Here is a 12572-nt window from a genome sequence, read left to right as displayed (position 1 = left end):
GAAATCTGGGGAGGGTAGCAAATGAGACAACCTAACAGATTTAATTCCCTTGTGAGCCCCCAGTGTTGGTTTTTTTTTACAACCACAATACCACTACACACACATTTGCAGGCTAAAGGCTATTTGACTAAGATTTATAAAATGTTGACTCTGGCAGCAGTGATCTTAAAGCTCCTTGATTGTCCTGAAAACATACTAGCATCTTTAAGCATTTTGAAGCAAGCTTGCAGAAACTTGGCAGTTTTAGCACATCAAGGACATGTTGGCTGTAGTGGGAGCATACTCGTTAAGACTGTCATATTTAAAATAGTAACTACCTTTACCCACAATGTTGTTGTGGGTCCCCCCCCCCCCGCTAAGTGGTTGAGGTTTTCTAAGGAAATATTCAGGGGGGGGGAGGGGCAAAGGAAGGTGTTGTGACACCCGGAGCACATGTGCATACGATGTATGGCACATACGTAGCGACGCCACACATACGCTGTATAATGGTTTGCCACCAGTGCCACTCTAGCGCCATATTGATTGTCCTGGGATCCCTCCATTGCCGCTGCAGGTTGTAGCAGCGCCAGCGGGATCCCGGCACCGTCCAGTGTTGGAGTGGCACTGGTGGCAAACTGCTATACAGAGTATGTGTGGTGTCGCTATGTACTGCACATGTTTGCAATGCCACACATGCGTTGTACTTAGCAGTTTGCTGCTGGCACCAGGATCCTCAGCTCGCAGCTGCAGTCGCGAACGGAGGATCCTCCAAATCTAATGCGCACCTCAATTTTCAATACCTTGAAACCAAAAAAAGTATTTGTGGGTGAATGTAAATGTGCAATCAAATGTAATGGGCACTCTAATTTTTGCAATGTAATTTGACCATAACTGTGGGTGTGTGGACTACTCATTTAATTAAAACAGAGCAAAAGTGCCAATTAACAGTCCAATCATGTTTAATGTGGAGAAGATCAAAGAATCCAGTAAGAGCAAAAGGGGAAGGAGAATTGTGTTATTCTCCCTCTCTTAGAATAACACAAAGGACAGGACAGATCACAATCCCATTGAAATACCAGTCCCAAACCCCACCTTGAATTTGGTCCTTCACCTAAAATTTACCTTTCTGAAGCAGTCTGGGTAACAGATCATCTGAAGAAGCAAAGAGATATAAAGTTTAAGAAATACACTTTTATAACTCAAATAATTTCACAGCAAAAAATTCACTTCATAACATATTTTGGACTAATAAAATCCCTGCAGCCATTCTTCATTACCTTTTATTTTCTCCATCCCAACATATAGAATAGGATTAGCAGCCCTGAATTCTGAGATCTTCCTCTTCAATTCTAGTGGGAAAGTCAGTGGATATTCAGATGTCCCCATCTGCGCACACCTGATGGGAAAAATACATGTTAACCCATTTCAAATCCAGAATTTCTGAGGGCAGCAAAAGAAAGGAATTGAGAGGAGGAAAGAAACTGTAGAAAGCCAAGAGGGAGAGACAGAGGAATGGAGTCACAGAGAGGGGAAGATTCCTCCTTACTAGGGACTCCAAAGCCAGACAACTGAGGGCCAAAGGAGCAGCCCTTTGTCGGAATCTCTTCACTTACATCTACTCAAATGGAGAAATAAAATAAAATCAAGTGATTCCATCCTGCTCAGAGTTTTTCCATTTCAGCTGCATTGCCTACAACAGGCAAGAAAGATGTGGAGGAGTTAAAGATGGTTGCTGTTGTTGACAAAAGTGAAATATTCCTTCTATCCTGGCCTTCTCTGGTCCATGGGGTCACGAAGAGTCGGGCACAACTAAACGACTAAACAACAACATCCTCTTATCATGAACCCAAGTGACACCTTGAAGTTACATACTGCAGTTGGGATATGTTCAGGAGTGTGGCAAACACCCCAACTCCTGCTCCCCGTTTTTAGCCCCACTGGTGACAGGTAATAGTGTGGGACTCTGGGGAATAATCCCACAGATGGTGCATAGGACAGGTTTTTGTGTGGGACTGAGTGGGGCAGCCATCACGGAGTTTGCTGATGGTGTGGCAAACCTAGATACTGTGAAGTATTATCATTATCATTAGTATTCATTTCATTTCTATTCCACTTAATAATCTTCATATTATATTCTTTCCCAGTTTACCTGTGAAGTTTCAGGGAGTGATATTAATGGAGTTGAGCAGGATCCCCTTACCTCTGCAAAGTTCTTCTAACATCCTAGAAAGGGAAAGAGGAAAGTCAGAATGGAATTCACTGCCTACCACAGGCCCTGTAATGAAGACCCATCAGCCCCTGCAATGGATGCCCTCTGGGGTGAATCTGCCTAGCATATACCAAAGTTCTCAATAGCTATGGATGCATCTAACAATTCTGGTTTCTCTCCACTATTTTCCAATCTTCAGTTCTTTTTTATTTTAAATGTTCTTATGAAAATCAATGAGATCTCCTCTGTCTTTCCTAGGTTTCCCTACTATCTCGGCCAGTGGGGAATTTATGGATAACTCTTCCAACTGAAAGAGTTCCTTTTTCTGAGATATCCTGAACTTTAACAAAGTTAGCTAAGCAGCTTCACACTACTTAGCTAAATCAGGTACTGCCAATCCTCTCTTCTGTGGGACAGCTTGCATAGTTACATTATCCACTCTGGGACACTTACTTTGCCAAATAAAATTATCCATACTTTTCTGTTAGCTTTTCAATTCCCTCAAGTCAACCAAGAGAGGAAGAGTAAGAAACAAAACCAAAAACCCTGGCAGTATTGTCATGCTTATTGCACTGATCTTTGCTTGTCATAGAATCATAGAATTGTAGTGTTGGAAGGGATTCCATCTAACCAAGATGCTTCTAACTTACCCCACCTTTCCATATCAGGTTTCTGATGCAGCCCTTGGCTAGTGCTTCCCCCCAACACTGCCATTCCGTGAGGGGGCCAGGGGCGTGGAAGCAAGACCCCTGGCACCAGGCAGGGCGGGATCCATGCAAGGGGGCGTCTGGCTCGCATCCCCTCAAAATCATGTGCCCGGGGCTAGGCCCCCCCCCTGCCCTACCTTGGCACACTCCTACTCAGAGATGCAAGCCCCAACTCTGTGCCCCATTTGACATTAGTCCAATCTACCTGACCTCCTTCTCCATCCCTCCCCCTTTGCTCCAACATGGTCCACGCTGTAAAGCTCAGTGTCTGAGAATTTCCCCTTTTTCTCCTACGGAGCTTTCCCTGTCAAAACCTGCTTTTTAAAGCTGAATTGGGCCAAACAGCAATGCACAGAAAACCCAATTTGTCATTAGTTGTGCTTCAGCTTTAAAGAGGAATTTGGGTGGGGGGGAACGACTGGGGAGAAGAAAGCTTTGGTAGGGCCTGGGAAAGCACTGCCCTGTCCCTGGAAAGAGTGCAGCAAAAGGTGAGTGTGGTTAAACCATTAGAGAGGAACTTTGGGCTGTTCCTGCCACCGTCTCACCTGCAGGAGCTGACTCGCTGGCTGCTGACTCTTCTCCTCCATCTCCCGGATGCTCCTTTCAAGAGAGGAGAGTTCCTCTGAGAGTCTGGCCAGGTGCTCCTCCCTTCTTCTTGTGATTTCCTCCTCCATCTCTTCTATCTCATTCAGCAGACGCTTTTCTTGTTCTTCCAGAAACTGGTGCAGTTGTTTGAACCTCTCCAGTGTATCCTGCCTCTCAGTTTCTGTTAATTTCTGCAAGAAGCAGGAAGAAGAAGCAAAAGAAGAGGCCACAGTCTTTAGAAAGACATTCATTAACAGTGTTATGGTAAATCACTCAGGAATGGGGCTACATCATGACTTGGGACTCAGCTACACTGGACTAATATATGCCTTACAAACATGTGGCACAGGGGCCCCTATAGAGTTGTAATCTGTCCCAATGAGAAATTGCACTGAGAACTAATTTGTAAAATAGTGTTTTTTATAGTGTTTTCCATATCAGTATAGATCCAGCCTTGGATCTCTTAGTAGTAATTGTGACACTTACAAGCAGGCTGTTGCTTTCTTCTCCTACTTCTGCTTCATAAGCCAGAATTTTCTCTCTCTCTCTCTTCAGATGCTCCAGGCGATCACAGATGAGTGTCTAAAGAGAAAACCAAATATCAGATTGGATTAGGACTGGGAGTGGGGACCTTCAGTATTCTACATATATTTTTATTGTGTGGTCCCCCACTATTAGATATTTATCTGATAATAGCATTATTATTACTACATTACACAGGAACCCTTTGGCAGAACTGCAGAAAAAATGGTGCTTTAAAAAACAAGATAACATTTTTAAAAGTTGCCTTTGAAGCAGAACAAAGTATGTGTTTGTTTTTGAAAAGCACAGAGACTAGGCCCAATTTTTGATCCACATTAAGGTGCAGATTAGCAATTTATTATGTTTGCTTTATAGCCACATTGACAGTGTTCCTCCAGTGAAGGCGATGACGTGCACCAGACAAAGCGGGAGCACAGGAAGTTCCAACAGAAGTCCAAGGGCCAACCGGAATGTGCCGGCTGCGGAGGCAACCATTCCCGTGCCAAGTGTCGATTCAGAGACGCCATCTGTAGGAAGTGTTCCAGAAGGGGCCACATCGCTAAGGTCTGCCGATCGGCTCCGTCTGACACCCCCCCTTCATCGACTCGCAAGTCCAAGCCTTCCCTCCAGCCTGCCAAGGAAAGTTGTTTCGCTCTCACCAACTGCCGCTGCCCGTCTGGAACCACGATTGGCCAAACCGACTCGCCTACGCGACGCAAGCTGAACGTCACGGTGCTCATTGAAGGAGCTCCATGTGACATGGAGATCGACACCGGGTCTGCCCTGTCCATCGTGTCGTGGAGCACCATCAAAAGACTGGTACCCAGAGTGTCCAAAAGGCAACTCGACTCTCACCGCGTACACCTGAGAGACTACCAGGGAAACGACATTCCCGTGGTAGGCGTTGGCCGGTTCCAGATTGCCTTCAAGGATTTTTCGGGCCTGCTCCGGTTGGTGGTGGTCGAAGGTCAGCGGCCAAGCCTCCTAGGGCTAGACTGGTTTGATGCCCTCGGCCTGGAAGTCACCGGCATCAACTGCATCTCTAACGCAGAGACTGAGGGTCTGGTCAAAGACTTTGCCGAGGTTTTTGACGGCACCTTGGGGCAATATACAGGTACGCCCATCTCCTTTAGCCTTGATCCACAAGTCGCCCCATCAAGCTAAAGCCACGCCGGGTTCCCTTTGCTCTCAAGGCTAAGGTGGACGAACAACTGGACAAACTGATCGCCCAAGGAGTTTTGGAGCCGGTTGACCACGCCAAGTGGGAAACCCCCATCGTCACGCCTGTCAAGCCAGATGGGTCGGTGAGAATCTGCGCTGACTACAAGTGCACGATCAACAAGGCACTTCAGCAGCACGCTTATCCGGTTCCTGTTGTCCAACACCTGCTGCATTCCCTGGGTGAGGGTAAGGTCTTCGCTAAGCTGGACCTTGCCCAAGCCTATCAACAACTGCCAGTTGATGATGCCACTGCTGAAGCCCAGACGATCGTCACCCACCGGGGGGCATTCCGTTGCCGCCGGTTGCAGTTCGGGGTGAGTGTGGCTCCTGGCATCTTCCAAAGCCTTATGGAGCGTCTCCTGCAAGGGCTTCCGGGCGTGGTACCATATTTTGATGACGTCTTGGTGTCTGCAGACTCACACCAGCAGCTGTTCGAGCGCCTCCGTGCCGTGCTGACCAGGTTCCAAGAGGCCGGGCTCAAGGTAAAGAGGGAGAAGTGCCAGATCGCCGTTCCACAGGTAGAGTTCCTGGGCTATCTTATCGATGCCTCCGGCCTTCACCCGACCACATCCAAGATCCGCGCTATCCAGCAGGCCCCCACCCCAAAGAACAAGACGGAGTTGCAGGCATTCCTGGGGCTGCTGAACTTTTATAACATGTTCCTGCCCCACAAAGCCACAGTGGCTGAGCCTCTTCACCGACTCCTTAGTACAAAGACGCCTTGGGCCTGGGGTCATCGGGAGACGGCGGCCTTCAACGCGGTTAAGGCTCTCCTTTCATCAGACAGTGTGCTGGTACAGTACAGTGAATCCAGGCCGCTGGTCCTTGCCTGCGACGCCTCACCTTTTGGCATCGGTGCTGTCCTTAGTCACCGTTTTCCAGATGGAAGAGAAGCACCACTCGCCTACTTTTCCAGGACACTATCTCTGACGGAACGGAATTACAGCCAGCTCGACAAGGAGGCATTGGCACTTGTGGCTGGAGTGAAGAGGTTCCATGAATACCTCTATGGCAGGACTTTTGACCTCATCACTGACCACAAGCCACTCCTGGGCCTCCTCGCCGGTGATCGTCCAACTCCACCGGTCCTCTCGCCACGCATGCTGCGATGGACTGTTTTCCTGGCTGCCTACCACTACCGGCTCATCCATCGCCCGGGGAAATCGATGGGCCATGCCGACGCCCTCAGCCGTTGCCCTCTTCCAGCATTTGTGGAAGACCCGGCTCCAGCTTCATCGCTCCTTCTGATTGAGGATCTTCCGGCAGCGCCTGTATCAGCTGCCACTGTGGCCTCCGCGTCTGCCCAGGATCGCACCATCAGCCGGGTGCTCAACTGGATGTGGAGGGGGTGGCCACAAGGGCCTTTTGCATCAGAGTTCCAGCCCTTCGCAACCAGACAACATGAACTCTCAGCTCATCGCGGCTGTCTGCTGTGGGGAGACCGCGTCGTGATTCCCCAGGGACTCCGTCAGCGCGTCCTGGAGGCTCTGCACGTTGGCCACCCGGGAATTGTCAAAATGAAGGCGTTGGCTCGGTGTTACGTCTGGTGGCCTAATATGGACGATGCCATCACTGCCTGGGTGTCCGCCTGTCAAGCGTGCCAAGAGTCGAGGCCTGCACCACCGGCAGCTAAGGGACACACCTGGGAGACGCCAAAGACACCCTGGTCGAGGGTGCACATTGATCTGGCTGGCCCCTTTCACGGCCGGACGCCTATTCCAAATGGCTGGAGGTCGCCCTGATGCCCTCCACCACTACCGAAGCTGTCATCCGGGTGCTGCGAGGCCTGTTTGCAACGCATGGGTGTCCTGATGTCCTTGTCTCTGACAACGGACCACAGTTCACGTCAGGCACGTTTGAGCGGTATCTTTTGGGACTGGGCATCCGCCATGCCCTAACGGCACCCTTTCATCCATCCAGCAACGGGCAAGCGGAAAGAATGGTGCGCTCAACAAAAGAGGCACTGGCGCGCCTGGACCGGGGAGACTGGCATGAGCGGGTCGCCGAATACTTGTTCGTGCAACACATCACCCCTTATGCGGCCACAGGGAGGAGTCCTGCTGAACTGCTTATGGGCCGCCGCCTCAGGTCACCACTCGACCGGCTACACCCGGACTTTGCCGTGGCTGAACCCCCAGGCTGTGCCAACGCACCACGGTCATTTGTCCCAGGAAACCAGGTCTTTGCCCGGAACTATGTGGGGGACATTCCTTGGGTGCCAGCCACAGTAGTGGGAGTCACTGGACCTCGCTCGTACCAGGTGGCACTCGAAGACGGACGCTTGTGGCGACGGCACATAGACCAGCTTAGGCGCAGGGTTGGGGACTTGGACACTACCGAGGTGCCCCCAACTGCGCTTGCGGCTCCAGAAGAGACACGTACAGATGGCGAGGCCCCACCTACACCTCCCTCGCAAACTGCCAGCGTGGAGCCGAACCAAGCCGCTTCAGAGGGTCTGCCAGACTTACCACAGACTCAGACCACTCCACTTGCGGAGGCTCCACCCACAGCAGCGGATCCAGGGGATTTGGTTCCAACGCCACCTAGGGTCGCACCACAGCCTCAGCAAGAACTGTGTGGCCCTCCGGACTTGGCTACCAGTCCCCGGCGGTCTGGCAGAGTTCCCAAGCGCCCAACTTATTTAAAGGACTATGTTGTTGGACATGTATCACTGTTGGTCTAAGTATGGGAAATGTAACCAATATGCTTTGTGCCTAATTGAACCATTACGCGTAGTGCTGTATATAAGGAAACCATTACGATTGTAACTAACGCCTTATCTCGGTGGGGAGGGGTGTTATGTAGTGAAGTTTCACCCTGGGCCAGCAGGGGGATACTGTATATAGTTTTCACTCAGGTCTGTAGATAGTTTTCCCTCAGGTCCGCGTCAGTTATTTTAGGCGGGAACTCTGGGCTGTTGTTGTTACAATGTTGACAGCCGGCTGAGCTGTTTGCAGTCAGTTCTATTCCAGCTTACGAAATAAAGAGCTAGTTGGAGAAATCGCTGTGTCGTCGGCTATGTCAACCCACAACTTAACAGACAGCATATTCTGCACACAGACACACAGAAAGATATGAAAGCGTTGTGTTAGCAAATGTCAAAATAACTTCCTACCTTGCATTCATGGGCAGCCTCTTCCTTGAGAACCACAGTGTGTGATTTATGTTCTGGGGATCGCTCACAAACGAAACACACCAATTCTTCATCTTCCTTGCAGAACAAGTGGAGTTTTTCCTTGTGTCTCTTACACAGATCCTTTCCCCCTTTATTTAGTGATATGAATTTTATTTTTTCCACTATATTGGCCAGCTGCCAATTGGAGCGGAAACTCCCTCTCTGCATCCGGGCTTTGCAGACGGGACACTCCAAGTCCCCCACCTGCATTGGTTCCCATGTGTCACAATACTTTACAATGCAGTCTCGGCAGAAGTTGTGACCACAGTCCAAGGTCACAGGGTCTGTCAGATACTCCATGCAGATGGGGCATTTGGCTTCTTCTCCCACATCCGTGGATGAGGATGAGGCCATGATAGAGGAAGAGTCTGTGGCTTTGTTGAGATGAGAGGCAGCAGGATGGGAATGAACTTAGGAGGGGAACAAATACCTGTAAGGTAAAAACTGTTCAGTATTAATCGTTTTCTTTCTTTTTTAAAAATAATATTTATTAAAGTTTCCAGAATAACAAAGGAAAGATAGAAAGATGAAAAGAATAAAGTTTGCACTTAATTTCATTGACATCTTTCCAGGACTCCCCCCTCCCCCTCTTGTATTCCATTTCCATTAAATTAATTCCACAAATTCTTACCCCAAATTTTAAAGCCTTATTATAATTATAAATAACCCATTTATTCAAAATTAATTTATCTTATTTAACCATTTCTCCTTATATTTTTTATGCTTCCCTAAGATCGACCCCAATTCCCTTCCACGAATTCCCCTATTTTCATAAAACAAGAAAAAAATAAAAAAAGAGAAGAAAGAAAAAAATATGTAATTTTACAGCCTTTGGATTCCAAATCTCCCTCCCCCCTTTCCCGGTTCCGGTCCCCAAAGTTCATCCATCTGTCTACTGCCAGCCTGGAGAACCCACGTCCATGTCTCAGTTCCACTTTGCCGTCTTTTGATAGCTTTTAATTTCAGAAAGTCCAATCTCGGAGAAACTCTCAGAAAAGATCATTCTTCTTCCATCCAGACCTCTATGTTTAAGAGTATAACTCAAATTCTGTTTCTTGATCCTTTTAAAGTCTGGATGTCCCAAATGTTCCAACTTCGAGTTTAGTCCAGCTCTTATTCCTCAGGTTTCTTTTCCTGTTCTGCTGCAAAAACCTTCTAATTAAGAAACTTTTTGTTCTCCACAGAGGCTTTATTTATTCAGGAACATAAACTTACGTCAAGTCCCTTCCTTTCTTCAATAGATAAATCCATTGTCTCCTTTAGTGTAGAAACCTCTGTAGACAAAATAATGCTTCATTTTTGCAGCTTTCCCAAGAGATAACAAATCCTGCTCAATTTCATAGTATTTTTCCACTTGCTGCCACTGCTGCAATGTCCCGACCTCCCTCTAGAGGGGATATGGTAACTTAATTTCTTACCAGATCAGACCCAAAAGTCAAATAACTTGTTGCCTTTATTTCCGATAATTTAAGTCCAAATTGTAACAAATCTAACCAGCAAAGCCATCGTAACAAAGTTCTCTTTTATTTTCCTGCTTTGACAGCTACTTTGACAGCTGTCAAAGTTTCTGTGTCTCTTCACCAGTCTCTCATGACGGATCGCTCCCGGTTCCCGGGGGGTTGCATTTTAGTTCTTACAAACCAGTCTTCTCCTCCAGCACAGTTATTGTAATTTCCCTTCGTGAAATTATTATTTTTTTCAAATAAACAAATTCATCTCTCGATCTTAGTTGTCAAATCCTTGCGTTAAGACATCTACAACGGGGGGGGGGGGACTTCCTTTTTGCACCTCCCCCGCTCGCTCCAAATTCATAAATCAAATTTTCCCTTTTAAGTCCGATAAATTTACTCACGGGTTGTTCTTTTTAAGCCAAATCCAAAATTTTCAAAAGAAGAAGTCGTTGCTCTCCGCCGAATGGCATGCGGCTTCGCTAGGCAGGGGAAGCAGTGGACTCATAGCACCCCCCCGTCACCCGCTCCGCAGCCTTTAAAAAGGCTCCTTCGCGGGTCGGGGGGGCGCAAATGGTGCCCGCCGAGTCACCAAGTCCATGGGCATCACCGCCCATGGTTTTTGAGGGTCCCCGCGTTGCCGGCGCGGCAGGACCCAACCCCTACCCAGCAGGCTCCCTCCGGAGCTCGGAGGGAGTCCGCCATTCGGCGATGGCGCCGACCCGGAAGTCAGTATTAATCGTTTTCACATCCTTCCAGTAAAACTAACTGCATTTCACTTTCTTATGAAACGTATCCTCCACAATTGGCCCTGTTATACAAATTTTAAGGTGCTCGCACATAGTAGGCACACACTCACCACAGAAATCCAATCCTCTGGCTTTCAAAGAATAGGGAAATACTCCCAGAAAAACTAGAAATTCTATTTGAGTGTATAAAATTTAGACAGTTCACAGAGCAAGAGCAAGGCCGTCTTTAGACTCGACTCCACTTGAACTGTGGGACCCCTCCATGTAGGTAGAAGGAACTTCTTGGTAAAATCATTCTTCCACAGCCCGACAAAGCTTTGTACTTTCAAATCACTGTATTTGAAAAGGGGCCAGTCTCTGTCAATAAACTCTGACACCAAGGTATTCACCATTTCCAAAGTATGCTCTGGCAAGCCCCGGAAAAATATTTAGCATGTATTGTTCAGATCTCTGAGTGGCAGATTTATAAACATGTTGGACAAACATAATATTCTGAGCAGAGTTTGATTTACAAGTACAACCCTTTTCTGTGTCTTTTCCACAGGCAACTCCACATCCACGTCATCCCCCATGTTGGCAGAGTGCATGCAAGTCTGTCCCCATTCTGGACCCCAAACAGTGTGTGTATGCCAATCAAACACACACAAAATGCCTGGCACTGTACCTGTATGATGACTTTCAGTAGTCCTTGGTTAAGGGCTGTACGATTTCTAAAATCTTAAAAGGTTTTGTTCTGGGTCCCCTCACTGCCTTGCAGGGCAGGGGTGGGGGCGGGAACTCTGTTGCAACAGACATCAAATATTTTCTTTGCTTTCCTCCACTGGTTCCTCTCTCCACTCATTCTTCTTTGACTAATAATGGACTTAAGGGATGCTGGGTCCCTTGATGGAGAGATGGGCAGTAAAAGTCAACACCAAATTGTTGTATAACAGTCCCACTCTGAAACTCAACTATAAAACCTAAACGGAAAATCAGTTTGCACACTCATTCATCATTTACCTACAAAATCACTTTACCCCATATGTGCCCACTGCTTCAGTCAGAGGAATTGGCACTTTTAGTAGTGCCACATAATACCTGCACTGCATTTGTTAGATCTCAATCATTTAGCATGGTGGCAGCAACCCTTTGGATCTCCCTTCATACTGATATTAAGCAGGCACCTTCACAGTTTTCATTTCAGTGCTTGCTGACAACATTCTTATTTAGGCAAGACAACCCAGATGATTAGAAAGTTTCAATGAGTTTTCACTTGTTTTAGTCTGTTCTACTGCGGTTGAAATGGTTTGTATGTTTAAAATTATAGTTTTACATATTTTTTTTAGAGATAATTGAATTGTTTTTATCGTTTTTGTAAACTGCTTTGGGTTCTTCCACAATTAGGCAGTATTTTTTGAAATAAATAAAAAGCCGAAGATATTACAAAGCAAAATACATAAAAAATGCTGAAATATATTGAGCTGTTAAAATAGCTATTAAAACAAGGCAGTCTATCAATTAAAAAAGAGCTCCACTGAAGAATTTATCATCCCCACAAATCTTTATCCTTAAAATTGCCCATTTAAAGCAAAACAGGTCACCTTTTCAGAAATGTTTCCCTGCTTCATGTATTCACTATCCAGCAGAAAGAATAATGGAGCTCCATGAAATAATCATTGAGTGGGACACAATCTCACATTCATGCGCAGGTCCACTCTCCTGGCGCTTCATCAAGAGTGGCCCAGGAATGGCACCAAGGTGACAGACAGGGACAGAAGCCATTGCAGGGCTCCAAGCCTTCCTTTGGGTGCCCAGCCAACACCTCCATTGACACCCATGGGAGCTCCTCTTCAAGAGCTAACAGCATTCCCATAGGTGCTTGACCAGCTGAATGGTGGGGGAAGGCAAGGAAGAGGAACGGTTAAAAGGCTCCTCTATGCACATTGGGAACTGAATGAAAATAGACCTGCTTGGGCAAAGGGCAGCCTGGGAACATGC

General features: G+C 47.3%; 1 protein-coding gene across 1 annotated transcript in view; it reads right to left on the bottom strand.

Moving 5' to 3' along the window:
• LOC309335198 (uncharacterized protein) overlaps window positions 1-12261 on the bottom strand; it is a 38247-nt gene extending 25986 nt beyond the window's left edge. The window contains exons 1-7 of the mRNA XM_081850071.1: window positions 11260-12261; window positions 8339-8828; window positions 3967-4062; window positions 3441-3671; window positions 2180-2202; window positions 1257-1375; window positions 1102-1131 (exon numbers count right to left, since the gene is read on the bottom strand). Coding sequence (XP_081706197.1) covers window positions 1102-1131; window positions 1257-1375; window positions 2180-2202; window positions 3441-3671; window positions 3967-4062; window positions 8339-8752 — 913 coding nt within the window. The 5' untranslated portion in view covers window positions 8753-8828; window positions 11260-12261. The remainder of the gene's footprint in view (window positions 1-1101; window positions 1132-1256; window positions 1376-2179; window positions 2203-3440; window positions 3672-3966; window positions 4063-8338; window positions 8829-11259) is intronic.
• Window positions 12262-12572: the final 311 nt, after the last annotated feature.

Source organism: Podarcis erhardii (assembly GCF_964252035.2).
Source record: "Podarcis erhardii genome assembly, chromosome: 2".
Classification (NCBI taxonomy): Eukaryota; Metazoa; Chordata; class Lepidosauria; order Squamata; family Lacertidae; genus Podarcis; species Podarcis erhardii.
Note: the sequence above shows the minus strand (reverse complement) of the source record. Positions and strands in the feature narration are given on the sequence as shown.